This window comes from Bos indicus x Bos taurus, chromosome 23, assembly GCF_003369695.1.
Source record: "Bos indicus x Bos taurus breed Angus x Brahman F1 hybrid chromosome 23, Bos_hybrid_MaternalHap_v2.0, whole genome shotgun sequence".
NCBI classification, from domain to species: Eukaryota; Metazoa; Chordata; class Mammalia; order Artiodactyla; family Bovidae; genus Bos; species Bos indicus x Bos taurus.
The window spans coordinates 28,581,343-28,606,382 of record NC_040098.1 but is presented as its reverse complement, the minus strand read 5'-3'; the positions used below and the strand labels follow the sequence as shown (position 1 = coordinate 28,606,382).

At 43.6% G+C, this 25,040-nt stretch overlaps 2 protein-coding genes across 3 annotated transcripts in view; one reads left to right on the top strand and one right to left on the bottom strand.

The window, feature by feature from the left end:
- NCR3 (natural cytotoxicity triggering receptor 3) overlaps nucleotides 1-24,985 on the bottom strand; it is a 33,190-nt gene extending 8,205 nt beyond the window's left edge. The window contains exons 1-2 of one of the 2 annotated variants that reach the window (XM_027524128.1): nucleotides 24,432-24,985; nucleotides 24,019-24,108 (exon numbers count right to left, since the gene is read on the bottom strand). The gene's annotated coding sequence lies outside the window, so the exon portion shown is untranslated. The remainder of the gene's footprint in view (nucleotides 1-24,018; nucleotides 24,109-24,431) is intronic. The other variant, XM_027524127.1, reaches the window with a different exon arrangement.
- AIF1 (allograft inflammatory factor 1) lies at nucleotides 10,182-12,471 on the top strand. The gene is made up of 6 exons (XM_027524134.1): nucleotides 10,182-10,314; nucleotides 10,489-10,550; nucleotides 10,658-10,724; nucleotides 11,397-11,438; nucleotides 11,795-11,957; nucleotides 12,265-12,471. The coding sequence occupies exons 1-6, from the start codon at nucleotides 10,290-10,292 to the stop codon at nucleotides 12,347-12,349; spliced, it is 444 nt and encodes a 147-aa protein (XP_027379935.1). The 5' UTR covers nucleotides 10,182-10,289; the 3' UTR covers nucleotides 12,350-12,471.
- Nucleotides 24,986-25,040: the final 55 nt, after the last annotated feature.

The window sequence follows — 25,040 nt, the reverse complement described above, 5'->3', positions numbered from 1 at the left end:
TTAGGTTATTTCTATTGGTTGGGTATTACGCATACATCTCCTGTGAACATTCTTGCACATAATTTGCCAATTATTTTTCAACACACCAATTTCACAGTTGCTTTGCCTTGTCTACTCCAACTATCACCCTGACTCTGTGTGACCCATACCTCGGATCTTTTCTCCATCTTACCTCTTCTTTCTCAAGGACACAAAAGCAACCAGACCTGAGTCCCTCTGGCTCCTGTACCCGCCACACGCGCTTTCACACCATTCTCCTGTTGGTAGACTTTTGCGTTGTTTCTCCTACTTTCATTCAACTAACTGAGCATCTACCATGGGCTTACCCAGGCAATTCTCTCAAGATGCTTCCCTGGTGGCTCAGATGGTAAAGAATCTGCCTGCAATTTGCGAGACCAGGGTTTGATCCCTGGTTTGGGAAAATCCCTTGGAGAAAGAAACCGCACAGCCACAGTTTTAACCAATGCTATTCTCAACCTGTATCTCCATCTCAATCTCCAACCTTTGCCTCAGGCCTTTTTCTGAAATCTGATATGCTCTCTAGGCATATCCCCCAGAATGTTCCACAGGCATTTCAAAACCATCAATGTCCACCTAAACTGGGTCAGCCTTCTACATTCCCCACCTCAGTGAATGGAAACACAATCTACCCAGACATTCAAAGCAAAATCCCGGGACTTGTCCTATGCTGCCTTCTCCTTCCGTTCCCCATCCAAACAATCCCCAAGTGCTAATCACTCTGCCTCTGGGATATCTAAGGGTCTTTCTCTGCCTCTTGGTTCTTACTTCTAGCTAAGGCCCGCATCATCTCAAGATGAAACCAGGACATTGCTTCTCTGATAGACAGTGGTTTCTTCTCAATATCCATTCCACGCCTCCCCCTCTGAGTATCAAGGCTCATCCATCTATTTATTCAACTGTGCCTTTACTGAGTGCCTTCCTTGTGCTAGGCACCCTATCTTCATCCTCCCTGATCTTGCTCTCACCTCTGTCCTTGTCTCTCATACGTCTCTGTCCACAACTCTTTTTTGTCTCACCATCTTTATCTGGTGTCTTCCTATCTCTCTACCTGCATGCTGTATCTCCTTCTGCTTTCCCATCTTTCTCCACATTGTCCCTCCCCATCAGGACACCTCTTTCCCCTACTCCATCTCTTACCCTCTTTCTCCCTGATTTCCCTTTGAGTGGGAGAATGAGTTAATGATGGCAAAGTGCTCACCTTTCCCTCTGAGGACTGATCACCCCGCCCCCACCACCCCCACTGAGAAACCTTTCCTAACACTGACACTTAGCTGGCTGGGACCACTTCTGGGTGCCTGAAGACTCTTGTGCAAGGATTCCTGTTTTTTAAAAAATGAATATTAGAGGAAGGCTTTACCTTACATCTGTCAGAAACTGATAAATCAAACAAGCACATAATTACTAAAGACATGAAAGAGTGAAAACAGACAATTAACAAGCTTGATCGAATGGGACTACGTAGAATATTAGAATAATTAGAAAATATCCATTATTTTTAGGTACACAGATAGATGTTAAAAAAAAGAATCAAAATCATTTAGAACACAATTCCTGACCAACATCCATGACAACATAAAATAATAACAAGAATATTTATCATGGGCTTGGAAAATTTACAACTGCATTTCTGGGACTTCCATGGTGGTCCAGTGGTTAAGACTTCACCTTCCAGGGCAGGGGGTGTGGGACCAGTCTCTGGTCAGGGAGCTAAGATCCCACATGCCTCATGGCCAAAAACACAAACATAAAGCAGAGTAACAGTGTAACAAATTCAATAAAGATTTAAAAAAAGAAGGCAAACATTCTTTTTAAAAATGCATTTTTAATATATTTATAAGCTTTAAAAACATACTTCTAAATAATTGAAATGTTAAAAGAAAATATAATGGAATTTAAAATATTTTGAATGGGAGTTCACTGGTGGTCCAATGGTTGGAATCCAGTGCTTTCATTGCCAGGGTCTGGATCATCCAGGAACTAAGATCACACAAGCCGCAAGGCATGGCCAAAAAAAAAAAAAAATTATTTTCAATTGAATGGCTGAAAACACTGCCTATCTAAACTGCTGTGAGATGTAGCTAAAACAATTCATGGAAGAAAGTAAATGTGAGGATTAGGAAAGAAAGTTTGAAAATCAATGAACTGAACAGATATTTCAAGAAATTAGAAAAAGTACACAGAATAACGACCCAAAATTTAGGATGGAAATAATAAAGATACTTTTAGAAATTAATGAACTAGAAAACAAAGAAACACTAGAGCAGAAAAATACATATTTACAGAGACTACTTATATTAAAAAATCTCCCATCAAATTGGTAAAGCATGAAGAGAAAAGGCATACACATACACACAGAAAAGTAATTTATAGGGAATGCAATATCTGATACATTACATATTTATATTACAAATTTTGATAAGACAAAATAACTTTCTAGAAAAATATATAACCAAAACTGACTCAAAAAAAAATTAGAAGCCTGATATACCTAAAACCATTAAAGAAGTCGAATCAGACATTCAAAATTTAACCACCAAAAATATCACCAAGCCCACATAGCTATAAAATCATCAAAACAAAGGTCACTCCAATCATATAAAAATTATCCTGAAAGTGAAAGTCGCTCAGTCATGTCCAACTCTTTGGGACCCAATGGACTATATATTATAGTCCATGGAATTCTCCAGGCCAGAATACTGCAGTGGGTAGCCTTTCCCTTCTCCAGGGGATCTTCCCAACCCAGGGATTGAACACAGGTCTCCCACATTGCAGGCGGATTCTTTACCAGCTTTATTAATATTTTTTCTCACATCTATGTTCATAAAGGAAATTGTTTAATAACTTCTCTTTCTCAAAAGCCTTGCCTAGCTTTTGGAGCAAGGTTATATTAATCTTATGAAGTAAGTTCAGAAACTTTTTCTGTTTTCTGACCACCACAAAACTTTTTCTGTTTTCCTAGTGGTCAGAAAACAGACCCTAAAAAACCTAAAACCAGAATTTACTAAATAGTATAAAACTTAACCGGGAATTCCTTGGTGGCCTGGTGGTTAAAACTTCTTGCTTCCACTGCAAGGGGCATGGGTTTGACAATTAAAGCATTTTACAAAAGCTGTTCATGATAAACAATGACTCAGATTTTTAAAATAGAAAATATTTCACAACAGTTATCTATGATTTAAAAAATTAGGACTGTATATAAAATGCTTCCTTCTCTCATTGAATTTAGTGTATATTTTTGAAATGATTGTCTTTTTTTCCCTTCTACACCTCTCCTCCTGTTCCTCTTAATACCCCCATGTTACCCATCATCTTTTCTGGGGATACTTGCATTTCTGACAGGCGTCCTTCCTTCACTGCTAGAAGTTGACACTAAGTTTTGTTGTTTTTCAAATCATGATGAATTTTGAGAAACAATTTCCACCTGCTTTTGGCAATACATTTCTGGTGTGTTGTCACCTTTTGGAAAATTGCGTTCCTCTTCTTTACCTTTTTTTTTCATAGTTAATTGAACAGAAGCTTTGGTCATTTCTTTTTGTTACTCATCCAAATGAGCCAGAGGGCTTCCCTAGTGGTCTAGTGGTTAAGAATCTGCCTGCCAATGCAGGGGACACGGTTCCTGTTCCAGAAAGGTTCTACACAACTAAGCCTGGGTACCGCAGCTACTGAGACCGCCCTCTACAGTCTGTGCTGTGCTCTGCAACAAGAGAGGCCCTCACACTGCAATAAGGACCCAATAGAGCCAAAAATAAATGTCTTTTAAAAAACAGAGAGAGAAACTTTTAAGTTTAAAAAAAAAATGAGCTAGATTCTTCTAAACTATTAGCAGCAGGACCTTTGGGGCAGGGGGGCAGGATGGCTTTCCAGATTTACAAGTTCAAGGACTCCTTCTCTTTGCCACGTGCTGTGCTGAGTCGCTCAGTCGTGTCCAACTCTTTGCGACCTCAAGGACTGTAGCCCGCCAGGCTACCCTGTCCATGGGGATTCTCCAGGCAAGAATACTAGAGTGGGTTACCATGCCCTCCTCCAGGGGATCTTCCCAACCCAGGGATTGAACCTAGGTCTCCAGCATTGCAGGCAGATTCTTTACATCTGAGCCACCAGGGAAGCCCCTCTTTTGCCATAAACAATGGATTATTTTCCTTAAAATTTGGTACCTCTGTATAGCCACTACCTCCACAACCTCTGAGAACCTCTCCCAGTTAAGCAAGCATTTACTGCCTACCCCCAGCCTCAGGCTTCTTTATTTCACAGAAGAGCTCACAGGCTGCCGTTTCCCAAGTTCACCTAAGGTGATGAACTTAATATTAAAAGGAGAATTTTGCTGGCACTTTCTGAGATCTGCTGCCTCCGGGTCCCTTTGGGTGCTTTAAAACATTCTCTCAGATTTCTCCGGTGGTCCAATGGTGTTGAACAAGACTCTTGAGTCCCTTGAACTGCAAGGAAATCCAACCAGTCCATCCTAAAGGAAATCAGTCCTGAACATTCATTGGAAGGACTGATGCTGAAGCTGAAACTCCAATACTTTGGCCACCTGATGCAAAGAACCGACTCATTGGAAAAGACCCTGATGCTGGGAAAGATTAAGGGCAGGAGGAGAAGGGGACGACAGAGGATGAGATGGTTGGATGGCATTACCGACTCGACGGACATGAGTTTGAGCAAACTCTGGGAGTTGGTGATGGACAGGGAAGCCTGGCGTGCTGCAGTCCATGAGGTTGCAAAGAGTCGGACATGACTAACCGAACTGAACCAGTGGCTAAGATTCCACACTCCCAGTGCAGGGGGCCCAGGTTTGGTCCTTGGTCAGGGAACTAGGTCCCACATACCACAACAAAAATTGAAGATCCCACGTGCCTCAACTAAGACCCAGCACGGACAAATAAAGAAATATTTTTTAAAAAACAAAAGCATTCTGTCTTCAACTTTACTGGTATTTGAATCTGCTCAGTCAGCACCGCTCTTAGCTTTTCTCTCCAGGTGTTAGGCCTTTCCTCCCAGGAAGGAATATTTGCTTTTTTTTTTTTAAGCAGTCACTGGGACCCTCCCTATTCGCCTGGTTTTCTGGAAGGATGCCTGGGACTGCCTGCTCAGTGGGGAATTGGTCACACAGATGCATAAATTGGAGCTTGTAGGCACTCTGTATCTCCTAGCTTCACTGAAAATGTAGTGTGTGTGTGTGTTTCCAATCTCTTTACAGGTGTCAAGAAGAGAAATTTAGAAATAAACTGCTGCCACATTCCCCTCAAAGCTCTATAAGGAGGCTTTTTAGAAAAGAGAAATCTTTGGCAGTAGCAATCTTGGTGAGTTGGTTATGGCTCTATGGAGCTGTCCCTTGTCAGCTCAGAATCCTCACTTGTTCTCCGGCCTCAGGGAAAGCCTTTGGTTAACCAATTCCTGTCTGGTGCAAACACCAGGATGCCCTTTTGTTCATTTACAATAAGAAATAAGGCTGCAGAGACCAGAGACCTGCTACTTCCCAGTTCCTCCAACTCTCTCTCTCTCTCTCTCACACACACACACACACACACACACACACACACACGGATCATTTAGGGTCCCAGCTGGAAATCACATCTTCAAATTTGATTAATTTGAGGAGATAGTTTATTTACAAGGGTGTAGTGGGGTTTGAGGAGATAGTGTATTTACAAAGGTGTAAAGGCAATGGCACCCCACTCCAGTACTCTTGCCTGGAAAATCCCATGGACGGAGGAGCCTGGTGGGCTGCAGTCCATGGGGTCGCTAAGAGTTAGACACGACTGAGCGACTTCACTTTCACTTTTCACTTTCATGCATTGGAGAAGGAAATGGCAACCCACTCCAGTGTTCTTGCCTGGAGAATCCTAGGGACCGGGGAGCCTGGTAGGCTGCCCTCTATGGGGTCGCACAGAGTCAGACACGACTGAAGCGACTTAGCAGCAGCAGCAGCAGCAGCAGCAGCAGCAGTGGGATTTAGGGAGAAGGCAATGGCACCCCATTCCAGTGTTCTTGCCTGGAGAATCCCAGGGACGGGGAGCCTGGTGGGCTGCCGTCTCTGGGGTCACACAGAGTCGGACACGACTGAAGCGACTTAGCAGCAGCAGCAGCAGTGGGATTCAGGGGCTTCCATGGTGGTTCAGATGGTAAAGAATCTGGCTGCGATGAGGGGGACCCAGGTTTGATCCCTGGGTTGGGAAGATCCCCTTGAGGAGGGCATAGTAACCCACTCCAGTATTCTTGCCTGGAGAATTCCCATGGACAAAGGAGCCTGGTGGGCTACAGTCCATGGGGTCACAAAGAGTCGTCTGCAACTGAGTGACTATGCACAGCACAGCACAGAGGGGTTTATTGAATCACAAGGGATATTGCGACCCCGGCCCAAAGGGATGAGCAGAGAAGAGATTATGGCAGAGGCTCTAACTCATTTTGTGCCATAAATCTCTTTGGCATTCTGGTACATCAAATTAAAGAATATATAACAAAGTAAAACCATTACACTGTTTCAGTTATCAAAATATCAATAAATGTTGGGATAGAATAAACCATGTACTTACTACCACATGATAAGACAAGAGATTTAAAATGCAGGCAAGTTGAAGTTAGATTTTAATAAAGGTATATTAGTATAAAAGACATTGTTGCTGGCTTGAGTAAGAACTTTAGGGATTTCCCTGATGGTCCAGTGGCTGAGATTCTGTGCTCCCAGTGCAGACGGCACGGGTTTGATCCCTGGTCAGGGAACTAGATCCCACATGCGGCAACTAAAAGACTGGGGCAGCCAAATAAATACAATTAATTAATTTAAAAAATAACTTTAAAACTGTGAAGTGGTCTTTGACAAGGTGACACATGTAATGCTGGATGTGAGAAGAGGATGTACTTTTTCATCTTTTCCAAATTTCACAGACCTCCTGAGATTTATTCCCTGGACTTCTGAAACCTGGAAAAGGACAGAGTCATGTAGAGCAGGTTGCCTGGAGGGGAGCCTTGCCCATAGATGGAGGTGTCAGCCAGCCCAAGGTGACTCTGTAGGAAAGGAGCCAGAGGAATGAATACCCTTAACTTAATGTTCTCCCGCCCTGCTCTTTTCCTACCAGGCTCCCCATTAGCCAAAACAGCCAGAACTCAGAGGTGCCCTTGGCATGGTCTATACAGGTTAGTCTCTTGGGACACAGAACAGAGTGGGAGAGGGAAAATGGAGGGGGCAAGCAGAAGACATCCATGCCACCCCCCCATACACACACACAGACAAGCTTTCTAGCCCGTGTATTTTCTTTGCGGAGGTACCCAGAGGGCCTAATTCTAACAGGAGGTCCCCTGCAGAGTGTAGAACCATATCAAGGCCCTCCTACCCCTTAGCAACAGGACACTAGGCTCATAAAGGATGCTAACCTCACAGGGTTCTAGATGGCCATTTCCTGAGCCAGCTCAGCACTCTCTCCCTGACTGCTTGGCTTGGACACTAACAACCCTAGTCTTGGAGACACTTCCTTTTTTCTGCCTCCAAGACCCATAGTCCCACTGCCCAATGTCACATACTTCAGCCACGTTTATACCTTTGGTGAGTACAGCAAGTCCTGCAGGCTGGGGAGTCACTTAGTCACTTCAGGGCCCGTGGCTCTCAACCTTGAGTGTGTCAGAATCATCTGAGGCATTTGTTGAAAAGCTATTGCTGGACACCACCCCTAGAGTTTCTGATTCGGTAGGTCTGGGATGGATCCATTTCTGACATATGCTGGTGGAAGGATCACTCATTGAGAGCCACTGCTTTAAGGAGACTGCTTGTCTCTGCTGAGATCTAGAGTTTGCAGCCTCACTGTCAGAAAGTTACCCACTTCCCTTATTTCCAGGTTCATGGTGGATTCCTAGCTCCCTGGCAGCTCTCTGCCCAGAGGCCCCGCCTCCCCTTCAGCTCTGACTGCAGACTCTCTTCGGTCTGTGGAGGGTGGGGTGGGGTGGCAGAGGCCCCTGGATTTGGGTGGGAGGCGTCTTCTTGCATCACTGCTCTTCACAGGCTTTCCCATGTCTGTGTTTATGCTGAGTTTCACTCATTTGCCTATCTTGTTGCTCTTTGCTCTTCACTTTTGGCCCATGGTCAGAGTAGCTGTCACTTTCTCTTTCCCAGGGAGTCCTCTTGAGCATCTCAGTTCTGCCTCACCTTGGTCGTCTGCCAAGTCAACTTCAGGGAAAGGCTGCGTGGGGAGGCGATCTCAGTCCAAATAAAAGCCAGATTCTCCCCAACAGCCTACAAGGCCGTAGGCAATCTGGCCTCATCTCCTGCCTGTTTCCCCTCACACACCCAGCTCCAGCTACACTGGCCTCCTGCTGCTTCACGAATACTCAGACATCCAGACATGTCCTCACTTTAGGACCTTTGCATTTTTTGTTCCCTGTGCTTGAAGTGCTCCTCTCCTGCATATCCACGAGGCTTGTTCCTTCACCTGCTTGAAATCTTTACCCAAATATCCTTTTCTTAGGGAAGCCTCCCTGAGCACCTCATTTATTTATTAAGTAATATTTATTTCGCCACGCCAGATGTTAGTGCGGCACACAGGATCTTCGATCTTCATTGCACCATGAGAACTCTTAGCTGTAGCATGTGGGATCTAGTTCCCTGACCAGGGATCAAACCCGGGCCCCTGGCATTGGGAGCACAGAGCCTTAGCCACTGGACCACCAGGGAAGTCCCCCGAGCACCCTATTTAAATCTGCAGTCCACGCAGCCCTTCCTATCCCCCTCCCTACTTTGCTCTTCTCCATAGGCACCTACCATCTTTGATATACTTGTTTTTCTTATCTGTCTTCCTTAATTAGATTGTCCATGAGGACCAGAGTTTACATTTACCTGGTTCATTGGGCCAAGCAAGGCGCCTGGCATATAGTAAGTACTCAATAAACATTTGTTGAATTAGCATATGAATCTAAAAAATGGATTTCCCCCACTAGGCACTGAGACCTTCGGGAGGGCAGGTTTGCAGTCTTCCCTGCAGAGGAAGAGATAGCAATAAAGGGAACTCAAGAGGCTAGAGTCCCCTCCAGCATCTCCCCAACGCATATGGGTCAGGGCAAGGGCAGTGAGAAGTGAAAACTCCCTTCTGCAGAAGGGGAAATAGGTTGGGGTGGGGGTGGGGGACAGAGAAAAGCAAAGGTGTGCCCATCAGTACTAAGACTGTGGCTGGAGCTCAGTGCAGGGAGTTTAGACAGAAGTGTCTCAGTGAGGGGGACGCACAGTCTTCGTCTCCCCTAGAGCCACTGGCCCAAAGGAGTGTGCCTAGGAGGGCATTTATCAGGGGCTGCTGCCCACTCTGTTGAGTAAGGAGTGGGGAGCTACTCCCACTCTGTTGAACCCACAGTGACCAGCATCCCTCACACCCTTAAGGTCAGCCTCACCCTTGGCTCTTGTATCCACTAACACTGTCTCTTTCAGCACCACTGGCCTCCAAAGAATCCACTGTCTTTTTTTGTCTGTGCCACGCAGCTTGTGGAATTTTAGTTCCCCGACCAGGGACTGAACCTGGGCCTGAGGCAGTGAGAGCACTGGAGTCCTAACTACTGAATCATCAGGGAATTCTCCCACCAAAGATTCTACTTAAATTCTCAAATTTCAGAGATCTGTAGACTTCACTGAAAGTTTCAAAGGAGATAAGATGAAGGGATTACATTGCATATCCTAAAGCAAACAAACTAAGACTCCCTTGTCAGACACTTCTGTATTTCCAAGTGCCTCTCTGGAGCCACCAGGATGGAAGTGAAGTGTCTCTTCCTTTCCAGACCCTGCACCCATCTCATCACCCTCCCGGATCTGCCAGCGACTTCAGGTTCTTCTCCGGTCCAGAGTACAGAAAAATTTAGTCTGCCTTTCCTCAGCTTCCTATCCAAACCTGCATGTCCAGACTTGTGAAACCTGGGCCTCAGTCACCTGAAACTCCAGACCTGTTCAGAGATTCTCTCTTCCTGAGAATCAATGCCCCTGGGGTCTTACAGACCTTCCCCTGTGGTTTATCAGAACATTTCTTACACGTACACCCTGGGCTCTCCTTTAGAGGAATTAAGAATGTTATTTTCTCGTCTCCTTTCTAGACCCTACTCCCCCTTTTTCTTGGGTGCTACTGTCAGCAGAAGCTGAAGAGGAAGTGAGGCCTGGGACTTAGAGGAGGAGGGAATGAGGGGAAAGGGGAAGTTTGGGAGGCAGGCCTCCAGGAAGCTGATGGGAGAGGAGAGCTGGCAGACAGAGAAGGCACCCAGTCTGTGTTGTTTCCTCCAACATCTCAACCAGCACCTGCTGAGCTATGAGCGAAACTAGGGATTTACAGGGTAGGGAAGGTGGAATAGGCAGGATTCTAAAATGGGAAAAAGGAGCTGGACAGTACTGGGCTCGGGGGCTGGGAAGCTGGCTTATGAAAGCAGAACTGTAATGGCTTCAGGCTGAGCTTGGGGGTGAGGAGAGGAAGGTGGGGTGAAGCTACATTAACCTTTGCGCTCCTTCAGGAGGAAAAGCCTTTGGGCTGCGGAAAGCCCAGCAGGAAGAGAGAATCAATGAAATCAACCAGGTAAAAGGAAGGGCCTTGGCCAGGGCAGTGGGTAGGGTGGATTGGGGGGGGGCGTGTTGTTGGACCGGGTGGGGGGCCCTACCCAGGTTCTTGCTTTCCCCCTACAGCAATTCCTGGATGATCCCAAATACAGCAGTGATGAGGACCTGCCCTCCAAACTGGAAGCCTTCAAGAGTGAGGGGACAACTCTAGGGGTGGAGAAGGGGGTGAGGAGGGTAGGCTTTCCCCAGGGAGAGAGGACAGAAGAAACAAAGTCTATATTTTTAAAATAATTTTATCTATTTATTATTTATTTATTTTGGCTGAGCTGGTGGGTCTTCATTGTGCAATAGGCTTTTCTCCAGTTTCGGGGAGCAGGGGTTACTCTCTAGTTGTGCTGCATGGACTTCTCATTTTGAGGGCAAGAGGGCTTCAGTAGCTACGGTTCCCTGGGCTCTATAGAACAGCCTCAGTAGTTGTGGCACTTGGGCTTAGCTGCTTTGTGGCATATAAGGGATCTTCCTGGGCCAGGGATCGAACCCCTGTCTCCTGCATTGGCAGGCCGGTTCTTTACCACTAAGCCACCAGGGAAGCACACAAAGTCTACTTTTGAGGTGGGAAAATGGCAGGTTGCCTCTGTTGCCGCCCTAGTAACAGCCCCTTTCCCTGGCCTGTCCCTCTCTCAGTACCCTCTCTGGTTCCCGACACCTTAACAGGGCCCCTCAGCTCCCCAACCCCTACTTCCTCTACCTGCCCCATCTCTTCCTCCTCTTCTCCCATCTGCAACCCCTTTCTCAATCCCTGCCCTGCCTCTGCCTGTGACCCTCCAGCCAGTGCTGACCCTCTCTGCTTTCTCCCCTCATCCAGAGAAATACATGGAGTTTGACCTGAATGAAGATGGAGGTATCGGTAAGAAAGGGGTGATTTGGGGGAAGTGTGCAGAGCTACAAGAGGGAGGTCTTTCCTACAGTGCTCCATTTCCAGTGGTTTGGGAGAGATGACAGTGACCAGAGTAGGGTGTGTGTGTGTGTGTGTGTGTGTGTTAGTTGCTAAGCTGTGTCTGACTCTTTGTGATCCCATGGACTGTAGCCTGCCAGGCTACAGGAATTCTGCCGACGGAATTCTCCAGGCTAGAATACTGGAGTGGGTTGCCATTTCCTTCTCCACCAGAGTAGGATGGGGAATGGTAATGAGATGGTGGAGGTAACAGAGAGAGAGAGAGAGAGGGGCTTCCCTCTTCTCACCCCCATCTTCTGTGCCTCCAGATATCATGTCCCTGAAGCGAATGATGGAGAAACTTGGGGTTCCCAAGACCCACCTGGAGCTAAAGAAATTAATCATGGAGGTATCCAGTGGCCCTGGGGAGACTTTCAGCTACTCTGACTTTCTCAAGATGATGTTGGGCAAGAGATCTGCCATTCTAAAAATGTGAGAGTCCAGTTCCAGCCTCTCCTACACTTAACTGTTTTCTCTTCCCCTGTCTCCATCCCCAGGCCCACCTTCTACACATAGCCCAGCATGCATTTCTCTTCTGTCTTTCGAGAGACCCTTCCCAGGTCCTATTCTCATCCATGATTCTGGTCCCCAAGGCCCTCAAGACTCTGACTCCTGCCCTTTCTCCTTCTCCCCCCACCCTCACAACCCTCATCCTTTTCTGGACTTTCACAGCACACTAAAACTTATTCTCTTGAGAAGATTGTCCTCTGATCCCCGTGTCTCTTCCCATCTCAACCAGGATCCTGATGTATGAAGAGAAAGCAAGAGAACAGGAGAAGCCAACAGGTCTCCCAGCCAAGAAAGCTATCTCTGAGTTGCCCTGATTTGTGGTGAGGGAGGTGTGGTGGAATTGAAGGGGCTTCTAATGACTCCAACATAGAAAAAGAAGACAAAATTGTGAACCAGAGCCAGACTAACTTAAATAAATTATCCTCCTTCAGATGAATTCAGCTTGGTTACTGTTTGATTTTTTCCCCCTGGGTTTGGGAAGGGGTGAAGCATCTGTGAGAGAAGGGTAGCAAGGATTTGCCCATATGAGCAGTCCATCAACAATTCTGTAGTATATTTACCACATAGCAGATGATTTTGTCCAACGGGGGGATGTATAAGACAGCCTGACCTCAAGGAATTTAAGTGGGATGAAAAGACATGTATAGACAAAAAAAAAAAAACAGCTCAAGCTCATGATGAAGACCAAAAATTACCTTGAACCAACATCCTCTATTACTATAAGCTTTGTAACCTCAGAAAATCCTTCAGCCTCTCTGAGTCTTTCATTTGAAAACGAGAATAAGAGGATCTACCCTGCAGTGCGTGACATATCATAAGCCCTCAATAATGTTTAAAACTTGAGTGGATGGACAGATAGATGAAAGAACTGTTGTTATTCAATTAAGGATTCACAACACTATAATGGCTGATAATTTAAGCGAAAATGAGTCTTGAGGTCCTTTTGGAGGCAAGCTACAAAAACTGAGCCTAATAAAAGGAAAAGGGGCTTGTACTAGGAGAGTACTGAGGGCAGATTCCAGGAATACAGGATCCCTGGATGGCAGATAGGATTAAATAGCCAACTTCAGGGAAGGCAAGAAGCCTGAGAGTTCCCAGGCCTTTGGTGAGGGTATTCCTGAACTCTTCCCCCAAAGGGTCCAGTCCGGTTAACTCCAGCAACTCCGAGTTGCTGGCCACTGTTTCAGATTTCCCTACTCCCTGGAAAGCAAAAATCAAGTTGGCCCAGCTTGTTTCATGTCCCAAGGAGAGACCAGGCCCATAAGGTCACATGTATTGGCCCTTTCCAGTGGTAAAGCCAGGTTGGCATCTTAAGAGTGCTACAGTAACTGGATAGGACTTCAGACGAGGAAGAGATCTATGTGGGTTCAATAAAATATCTGCATATAACAAAATTAATAGCTAACCTTAATTGAGCACCTACTATATACTGGGTAGATGCTTTCTGTGTATTAATTCTTCCCAACAACTCTGGTGACACAAAGGACAGAAAGGATCTGGGGCTTAAATTTGTTCATTCAGGATAAACTGGGTTATATTCATACAATGGACTATTATTACCTAACAATAAGAATGAACTACTACATGCAACAATGTAATTAATTTCATTAACACAATGTTGATAAAAAGCAGACAGAAAAGAACACTTATGGTACAATTCCATTTGAATAAAGTACAAAACAAGTAAAACTAATATATATTATTAGAAATCAGGATAGTAGTTAGCCTTGGGGGAGGACAGAGACTAAAAGAGCCCTTGGCAGCTTCTGTGCTAGTTAAGGCTCTGTTTTTGGTTACATGCTCTGCTCAGTTCATGAAAAGTTATTAAAATTTCACACACACACACATATATATATAGGAGAAAGGCATGGCAACCCACTGCAGTATTCTTGCCTGGAAAATCCCATGGACAGAGGTGCCTGGTAAGCTATGGTCCATGGGGTCACAAAGAGTTGGACATGACTGAATTGACTTGGCATGCATGTGTATGTGTGTGTGTGTGTGTGTGTGTATATATATATATATATATATATGTATATATATATATATAAAATGCACACACACACACACACGCACTTTGATAAGATTTTAAAAATCATTTATTGGGCATTAACTATGTTCCATCCCCTATTCCAGGTGCCTGGGATATAAAAGTAACAAAACAAAGATCCCTGCCTTTGTGAAGTTTATGTTCTACTGCAGTAACTGATACGGGAGGAGGACAGATAACAAACAGTAAATATAATTTTAAATTTCTATGCTCTATTTTAAAATGACAGTATTATTTTTAAAAAAAAGAGCAGGTTAAAGGGAATCAGGGGTGCAAAGATGGTCAGGAAGATTAAAATTCTGAAAGGGTAATCAGGAGAGGATTCAGTGAGGAGGTGACCAACAGTGAACAAAAACTTCAAGAAAATACAGCAGTGAGCCACGCAGGTTTCTGGGGGAAGAGCCATTTGTGCACAAGGAAAGGAGCAGAGAGGGCCCTAGAGTGAGAAAGGCCTGTGCAGATAGAGAGAGTGCTGCTGCTAAGTCACTTCAGTCATGTCCGACACTGTGTGACCCCATAGACGGCAGCCCACCAGGCTCCCCCATCCCTGGGATTCTCCAGGCAAGAACACTGGAGTGGGTTGCCATTTCCTTTTCCAATGTATGAAAGTGAAAGTGAAGTCGCTCAGTTGTGTCCGACTCTTCGTGACCCCATGGACTGTAGCCTACCAGGCTCCTCCGTCCATGGGATTTTCCAGGCAAGAGTACTGGAGTGGGGTGTCATTGCCTTCTCCGATAAAGAGAGTAATAAGATAAAAAACCCAACAGGGGGCCAGGAGATCAAGTCAGTAAATCCTGAAGGAAATCAGTCCTGAATATTCATTGGAAGGACTGATGCTGAAGCTGAAACTCCAATACTTTGGCCACCTGATGAGAAGAAGTGACTCACTAGAAAAGATCCTGATGCTGGGAAAGATTGAAGGCAGGAGGAGAAGGAGAAGATAAAGGATGAGATGGTTGGGTGGCATCACCAACTTGATGGACATGAGTTTGAGCAAACTTCAGGAGTTGGTGATGAACAGGGAAGCCTGGCATGCTGCAGCCCATGGGGCTGCAAAGAGTCAGACATGACTGAGCAACTGAACTGAACTGAATAGGGGGCCAAGTCATCTAGGGTCTTGTAGGCTGCAGTAAGGACTTTAGCTTTTATTCTGAGAGAAATGGAGTGGCACTGCAGGACTCTGAGTAAAGGAATGCTCTTCAATCTCCTTTGAGAAAAGGCCCACTCTGGCTTCAGTGTAGAGAACACTGTAGGAGCAGAGGTAAGCATAAGACGACCAGTTAGGAGGCTGTTCCTGTAAACCTGGTGAGAGATTAGGATGGCTCAGATCAAGGCAGAAGCAGTGGAAGTGAAGAGGTGGGATTCTGGATGTTTTCTCAAGCTAGGATTTCCTGTCTGATTCAAAGTGTAGAGTGTGACAACTAAAGGAATTGATGAGGTTTCCAGGGTTTTCGACTTAACTGGAATTTTCATTTTTATAAAACATTTACTTATTTGTATTTATTTATTGGCTGTGCTGGGTCTTAACTGTAGCACACAGGATCTGTGATCTTCGTTGTGACATGCAGGATGTTTAGTTGTGGAATGTGGGATATAGCACCCCAATCAGGGATCGAACTCGGACCCCTGCATTAGGAGTGTGAAGTGTTAGCCACTGGACCACCAGGGAAATCCCTGAAATTTTTAAACTGTCATCAGCTGAGATGGTGAAGGCTGTGGACAGAGAAATTATTGAAAGACTAGAGATCAAATGGAGAAGGAAATGGCAACCCATTCCAGTATTCTTGCCTGGAAAATCCCATGGACGGAGGAGCCTGGTAGGCTGCAGTCCATGGGGTTGCGATGAGTCAGACATGACTGAGCAACTTCACTTTCACTTTTCACTCTTATGTATTGAAGAAGGAAATGGCAACCCACTCCATTATTCTTGCCTGGAGAATCCCAGGGACAGAGGAGCCTGGTGGGCTGCCGTCTATTGGGTCACACAGGTTTGGACATGACTGAAGCAACTTAGCAGCAGCAGCAGCAGAGATCAAAATGTTTGCTTTTGGACATACTGAATTTGAAACCATCTGTTAGACATCTAAGAGGTGATGGCAAGTACACAGCTGTGTATACAAGTCCAGTGTTGGAAGTGAGGTCTCTGATGAAGATACACATTTGGGAAGTTATTAGCATATTAACATTATTTCAAGCCATGAGGCTGATACCCTTGACATTTGCAGTTTGAGTAGAAGGTGGGGATGAAGACTTGACTGGAGTGGCTTTAACAAAGAAAGAGAGGAGAGAAGGAGATTGTGAGTACAGAGAGCACTTCCAAGAAATTTTGCTGTGGTAACTGTCCAGGGGAAGGGGACGAGAGAATCATTTGAAAGTTTGAGAACTGAAGTCATCTCAACCACCTTCATCTTTTTTATTTTTTTTTTCATCTCAATCATCTTAATGAGCCTCAGGATAAAACTCTTACCAGATTCCTACTAAATTTGCCACTCTCATTTTCCATAATGGACAGGCAGGTGTAGGTTCCAAATCCATGCCTCTTCTTATCAGTTCACAGGGCCCAAGATGTGCACTTGCTCCTCAAACCTGGCTAAATCTTAACAAGTTCTTCATATCAGTTAATAACTTTCCCTAATCACTTTCAGACTTTCCCAGAAACATTTCTGACCTACCCAGGCACAGTCTGATTCTTATTCCTCTACTTCTATAATATAAATTAGTAACTAAAATGGACACGAATGGGCGAATTTAATTCAAATGACCATTGTATCTACTCTGTGGGCAAAAATCTCTTAAAAGAAATGGAGCAGCCTTCACAGTCTACAAAAGAGTCCAAAATGCAGTACCTGAACCATCTCAAAAATGACGGAACGATCTTGGTTCGTTTCCAAGGCAGACCATTCAACATCACAGTAATCCAAGCCTATGCCCCAACCACTAATGCTGAGGAAGCTGAAGCTGAACAGTTCAAGACCTTCTAGAACTAAGACCAAAAAAAGATGTCCTTTTCATCATAGGGAACTGGAATGCAAAAGCAGGAAGTCAAGAAATACCCAGAATAACAGGCAAGTTTGGGCTTGGCGTACAAAATGAAGCAGGGAAAAGGCTAACAGAGTTCTGTCAAGAGAACACACTGGTCATAGCCAACATCCTTTCCCAACAACCCAAGAGATGACTCTACACGTGAATATTACCAGACGGTCAATACCGAAATCAAATTGACTATATTCTTTGCAGCCTAAGATGGAGAAGCTCTATACAGGCTTCTATATCAGCTTCTATATCAGCAAAAACAAGATACGGAGCTGACTATGGCTCAGATCACGAGCTCCTTATTGCAAAATTCAAGCTTAAATTGAAGAAAGCAGGGAAAAATACTAGACCGCTCAATATGACCTAAATCAAATCCCTTATGATTATACAGTAGAGGTGATGAACAGATTCAGGGGATTAGATCTGGTAGACAGAGTGCCTGAAGAACTACGGACAGAGGTCCATAACACTGTACAGGAGGCAGTGACCAAAACTATTCCAAAGAAAAAGAAATGAAAGAAAGCATGATGATTGTCTGAGGAGGCCTTACAAATAGCTGAGAAAGGAAGAGAAGCAAAAGGCAAAGCAGAAAGGGAAGGATACACCCAACTGAATTCAGAGTTTCAGAGAATAGCAAGGAGAGATAAGAAAGCCTTCTTAAGTGAACAATGCAAAGAAATAGAGGAAAACAGTAGAATGGGAAAGACTAGAGATCTCTTCAAGAAAACTGGAGATACCCAGGGAACATTTCATGCAAAGACGGGCACATTAAAGGACAGAAACAGCAAGGACCTAACAGAAGCTGAAGCTATTAAGAAGAGATAGTAAGAAGACACAGAAGAACTATACAAAAAAGGTCTTAATGACCCAGATAACTATAACGGTGTGGTCACTCACCTAGAACCAGACATCCTAGAGTGTGAAGTCAAGTGGGCCTCAGGAAGCATTACTATAACCAAAGCTAGTGGAGATGATGGAATTCCAGCTGAGCTATTTCAAATCCTAAAAGACAATGTTGTTAAAATGCCACACTCAATATGCAAGCAAATTTGGAAAACTCAGTAATGGCCACGAGACTGGAAAAAGTCAGTTTTCATTCCAATCCCAAAGTAAGTCAAGGCTAGAATGTTCAAACTACCATACAATTGTACTCATTTTACATGCTAGCAAGGTAAATGGCAATCCACTCCAGTACTATTGCCTGGAAAATCCCATGGACAGAGGAGCCTGGTAGGCTACAGTCTATGGGGTCGCAAAGAGTCGGACACAACTGAGCAACTTCACTTTCACGATTTCAAGGTAATGCTCAAAAATCCTTCAAGCTAGGCTTCAACAGTATGTGAACTGAGAACTTCCAGGTGTACAAGCTAGATTCAGAAAAGGCAGAGTAGCCAGAGATCAAACTGCCAACATCCAATGGATCATAGAAAAGGCAAGAGAATTCCAGAAAAACATCTGTTTCACTGACTATACAAAAGCCTTTTACTATGTGGATCACACCAAACTATGAAAAATTCTTCAAGAGATGGGAATACCAGACCACCTTACCTGCTTTCTGAAAAGCCTGTATGCATGTCAAGAAGTAACAGTTAGAACCAGACATGGAACAATGGACTGGTTCAAAACTGGGAAAGGAAGTAAGTCAAGGCTGTATATTGTCACCCTGTTTATTTAACTTATATGATGAGTACCTCATGCTAAATACCGGGCTGGATGAAGCACAAGGTGGAATCAAGATTGCTGGGAGAAATATCAACAATCTCAGATATGCAGATGATACCACTTTAATGGCAGAAAGAGAAGAGGAACTACAGAGCCTCTTGATGAAGGTAAAAGAGGACAGTGAAAATGGTGGCTTAAAATCCAACATTAAAATAACTAAGATCATGGCCTCTGGTCCCATCACTTCATGGCAAATAGATGGGCAAACAGTGGCAGATTTTATTTTCTCAGGCTCCAAAACTTTTCACTGTGGATGATAACTACAGTCATGAAATTAAAAGACGCTTGCTCTTTGGAAGAAAAGCTACAACAAACCTAGACAGCGTATTAAAAAGCAGAGACATCACTTTGCCAACAAAGTGCATACTCAAAGCTATGGTTTTTCCAGTAGTCATGTACAGATGTGAAAGCTGGATGATAAAGAAGACTGAGCACTGAAGAATTGATGCTTTTGAATTGTGGTGCTGGAGAAACTCTTGAGCGTCCCTTTGACAGGAAGGAGATCAAACCAGTCAATCCTAAAGGAAATCGACCCTGTATATTTATTGGCAGGACTGATGCTAAAGCTGAAGCTCCAATACTTTGGCCATCTGATGCAAAAAGCTGACTCAGTGGAAAAGATCCTGATGCTGGGAAAGACTGAGGGCAGGAGAAAAGGGGAAAATAAAGGATGAGGTGGTTAGATGGCATCAGCGACTCAATGGACATGAGTTTGAGTAAACTCGGGGAGATAGTGAAAGACAGAGGAGCCTGGCATGCTGTGGTCCATAGAGTCGAAAAAGCTGGGCAGGCCTGAGCAGCTGACTGGACAACAACAACAACTTCTAAAATTTTCTGTGCATATCTCTGGTGCCTTCAGAACATAGTTGTTGTTAACGGGTCACTGGAGAAATTAGAGGAAATTAAAACACAGCTGGAGGCAAATGAAAATGAAAACACAATGATCTAAAATCCATGGGATGCAGCAAAAATATTTCTAAGAAGCAAATTTTCAGTGATACAAACCTACTTCACAAGACAGGAACTGAAGAAATCAGAGGAAATTAAAACACAGCTGGAGGCAAACGAAAATGAAAACACAATGATCTAAAATCCATGGGATGCAGCAAAAATATTTCTAAGAAGGAAGTTTATAGTGATACAAACCTACTTCACGAGACAGGAAAAACCTCAAGTAAACAATCTAACTTTACCCCTAAAGGAACTAGATAAAGAAGAACAAACAAAACCTAAAATTAGTAGAAGAGAAGAAATAATAAAGATAAGAACAGAAATAAATGAAATAAAGAAAAAAAAACACTAACGAAACTAAGAGTTATTCTTTGAAAAGATAAAATCGATAAACTTTTAGCCAGACTCACCAAGAAAAAGAGTCCAAATCAATAAAATCAGAAATGAAAAAGAAGTCAAACTGACACCACAGAAATAGAAAGAATCATAAGTGAAAGTGAAGGCCACTCAGTCGTGTCTGACTCTTTGCGACCCCAAGGACTATATAATCCATGGAATTCTCCAGGCCAGAATACTGGAGTGGGTAGCCGTTTCCTTCTTCACTGGATCTTCCCAACCCAGGGATCAAACTCAGGTCTCCCACATTGCTGGAGGGTTATTTACCAGCTGAGCCACCAGGGAAGCCCAAGAATACTGGAGTGGGTAGCCTATCCCTTCTCCAGCAGATCTTCCAGACCCAGGAATCAAACCGGGGTCTCATGCATTGCAGGAGGATTTCTTTACCACCTGACCTACTAAGGATCATAAGAGATTGCTACAAATAATTATATGCCAATAAAATGGACAACCTAGAAGAAATGGACAAATTCCTAGAAATGTACAATCTCCTAAGAGTGAATCAGGAAGAAACAGAAAATATGAATAGACCCATTACTGAAATTGACTCAGTAATTAAAAAAAAACAAACCTTCCAACAAGCAAAAGTTCAGAACCATAATGTCTCTACTAAAGATGAATTCTACCAAACTTTTAAAGAAGATTTAACATTCATCTTTCTCAAACTATTCCAAAAAACTGAAGAGGAAGAAACACCTTTGAACTCATTCTATGAGGCCAGTATCACCCTGATATCAAAACCAGATAAAGATACCATGAAAATATAAAAATCATAGGCCAATATCACTGATGAACAGATACAAAAATCCTCAGAAAAAATCAGCAAATGGAATTCAACAATACATTACACATGTACACCATGATCAAGTGGCATTTATCCCAAGGATGCATGGATGGTTCAATGTCGGCAAATCAATCAATGCGATATACCACATTAATGAACTGAGAAGGAAAAATCATATGGTCATCTCAATAGATACAGAAAAAAGCTTGTGACAAATTTAACATTCATTTATGATTAAAACTCTCTAGAAAGTGGGCTTAGAGGGGATACACCTCAACATAATAAAGGCCATATATGACAATCCCACAGCTAACATCATACTCAATGGTGAGAAGCTGAAACATTTCCTTTAAGACCTCACCACTTTTATTCAACATAGTATTGGAAGTTCCAGCTATAGGAAGTCAGACAAGAAAAAGAAATTCAAATTAGAAAGGAAGAAGTAAAACTGTTAGTTTGAAGATGATATACATAGAAAATTCTAAATGAATTTGGTAAGTTCAAAAATTTGCAACTTTACCAATGAATCTGGTAACAATTGCAGGATATAAAATTAATACACAGATATCTGTTGCATTTCTACATACTACCAATGAACTATCAGAAAGAAAAAGTAAGAAAACAGTCCCATTTATAATTACATCAAAAAGAATAAAATACTTGGGGACAAATCAAACTAAGGAGCCAAAACACCTGTACTCAGAAATCTGTAAGACACTGATGAGAGAAACTGAAGACAACACAAACAAATGGAAAGGCACCATGCTCAGGGATTGCAAGAATTAAAATTGTTAAAATGATTATGCTACTCAAGGCAATCTGCAGATTCAATGCAATCCCTGTCAAGATACCAATGGCATTTTTCAAAGAACTAGGACAAATAATTCGAAAATTTGTATGCTGCTGCTGCTGCTAAGTCACTTCAGTCATGTCCGACTCTGTGCGACCCCATGACGGCAGCCCACCAGGCTCTGCTGTCCCTGGGATTCTCCAGGCAAAAACACTGGAGTGGGTTGCCATTTCCTTCTCCAGTGCATAAAAGTGAAAAGTGAAAGTGAAGTCGCTCAGTTGTGTCTGACTCTTAGCGACTCCATGGACTGAAGCCTACCAGGCTCCTCCGTCCATGGGATTTTCCAGGCAAGAGTACCGGAATGGGTTGCCATTGCCTTCTCCACGAAAATTTGTATAGAAACACACACAAAAAAAACACGAAAAGTCACAACACAGAAAGAACAAGATTAAAAAATGGGCAGAGGACCTGACTAGACATGGAGAACAATATAAAGATTCTTCAAAAATAGAACTACAATACAATAGAGTAATTCTAGTCCTGTGTCTTTATCTGATGGAAATGAAGACATTAATTCAAAAGATATATTTACCCCACGTTCACTGAAGCATTATTTATAATAGCCAAGATATGATAGGTGAGTGGATAAAGAAGATGGTGTGTGTGTGCGTGTGTGTGCGTGTGTGTGATGGAATATTACTCAGCCAGGAAAAAGAAAGCAACCTTACCATTTGTGTCAACATGGTGGACCTAAAGAGTATCATGCTAAGTAAAATAAGTCAGACAAAGAAGACAAATATTGTATGATTTCACTTATGTATAATCTATAAAAACAAATGTAACAAAGCAGAAATAGAGTCACAGATACAGAGAACAAACAGGTAATTGGGGGAAGGGTAAGGAGAGAAATAGGTATAGATTAAGCAACAGAAACTTCCGGTTACAAAATAACTGAGTCCTAGATATGAAATGTACACTGTAGGGAATATAGTCAATAATTATGCATGGTGACAGATGATAACTAGACTTATGATCATTTTGAAATATCATTTTGAAATATTGATATTTAAATCACAGCGTTGTATACCAAAAACTAACATAGTATTGTAGGCTAACTATACTTCAAAAACAAACAAACTCATACAGAAAGAAATCAGATTTGTGGTGGAGGGAGAGGGAAATGAATGAAGGCAGTCAAGAAATATAAACCTCCAGTTATAAGTAAATACTAGACGTGTAATATACAGCATGATAAATACAATTGAAACTGATTAAAGTTGTTAAGAGTAAATCGTCAGAGTTCTCATCATGAGGAAAAAAATACATTTTTTTCTGTTTAAGTTTGTAACTGTATGAGATGATGGATGTTCACTAAATATGGTAATCACTTCATGATGTTTGTAAGTCAAATCATTATATGCTATACACCTTAAATTTATGTAGTCGGAGAAGGCAATGGCACCCCACTCCAGTACTCTTGCCTGGAAAATCCCATGGACAGAGGAGCCTGGTGGGCTGCAGTCCATGGGGTCGCTAAGAGTTGGACAGGACTGAGCAAATACACCTTAAATTTATGTAGTACTGTGTGTCAATTGTGTCTCAATAAAACTGGAAGAAAAAATAATGTATCACCATCGGTGCATCAATTGTAACAAACGTGCCACACTAATGCACATGTTAATAATAGAGAAAACTGAGGCAGGGGAAGGAATAGACTAGCATTCTCTGTACTTTCTGCTCAATTATTCTGTAAACTTAAAACCGCTTTAATAAAAATCTATTTTACGTGTGTATGTGTGTTAATCACCCAGTCGTGCCCGACTTTTGTAACCCCATGGACTGTAGCCTGCCTGAATCCTCTGTCCATGTAATTCTCCAGGGAAGAATACTGAAGAAATGGACTGGTTGCCATTTCCTTCTCCAGCGGATCTTCCCCACCCAGCGATCCAACCTGGGTTTCCTGCATTGCACGCAGATTCTTTACCAGGGAAACCCCTATTTTTTAATATATACCCAATGGGTAAAAAATAGATGTTGAATGATTTGCTGAACAAGTAGGGGGTATGATTAGAGCAGAATAAATCCATGGGTTTGAAGAGTCGGAGAGGACTCAGCACGCGCTCGCTCGCGCGCTCTCTCTCTCTCTCTCTCACACACACACACACACACACACACACACACACACACACACGAGTAACAGAGCTTCCCAGGTGGCTCTCTGCCAGTGTGGGAGACGCAAGAGACATGGGTTCGATACCTGGATTGGGATGGATTGGAAGGATCCCCTGGAGTAGAAAATGGCAACTCAGTTCAAGATCGCCTGGAAAATTCCACCGGACAGAGGAACCTGGAAGGGTACAGTCCATGTAGTCCCAGTCCATGCGGTCCCAAAGAGTCAGACACGACTGAGCGACTACACACACACACACACACACACGTAATCGGAGACAAAGGAGGGGAATGGTACTGCATTTCGCAGAATTAAACCCGTTATGAAGTAAACGGAAACTGTCAATAATATCAGATATATAAATATATTCACGAAAATTACAGATTATAAAATTAAATGCCTTAGTCATTAGTTGCCAATATTTTGAGGAATAGGTTATTTGTACCCTATCTTTGTCCAAGCGATTTGCATATATTATGCAAATAAGTAGAACTACTCACAGACTGCCTCTGTTCCGTGATGCACTCCCCTGGACTCTTGGATTGGCCTGTCAATCTACCTTATTTGCATGACGTGATTTAATAAATGAAGGCCCCCGCCCCCTCATGCTTTCACCTCTCGCGAAGATAAGCGTGAGTTGGAGCTCTTCCCTGGTTACGTAAGCTCCGCCCTCCGGCAGCTAGTCCCTTCCGCCCAGTCTTCTAGCTCTATCTCCTTTGCGGATAGTACTATAGGCCTAGCATCGTTTCCTTCCACTCTTGGCGTCTCTACGTCTCTCCGTTCCCATCTTTCCACGAACGCACTACGCACGCTCCGCCTCTTTCTCCCCCTAGTCGTCGTGCAAATTCTGCGTCCCAACACCCAGGCCGACCGGCACCGCATTCCCGCCCCCTCTGCACGTCTCAACGGCCGACGCCGGGAGCCTGCCTCTTCAGCCAATCGGCGTCCTAGCGCCTATAAGTCCCTCCTCTTTATGCAAATAACTTATGTCAGCTTCGCACGCTCTGCTTTTTTTTTAAAAAAAGGACAGCCCTGGAAGTAAAGAGGGATAGGGTAGAAGGTGCCCCGCCCTTTATGCAAATAAAGGGGCGTGTCCAGGCGCGGAGAGA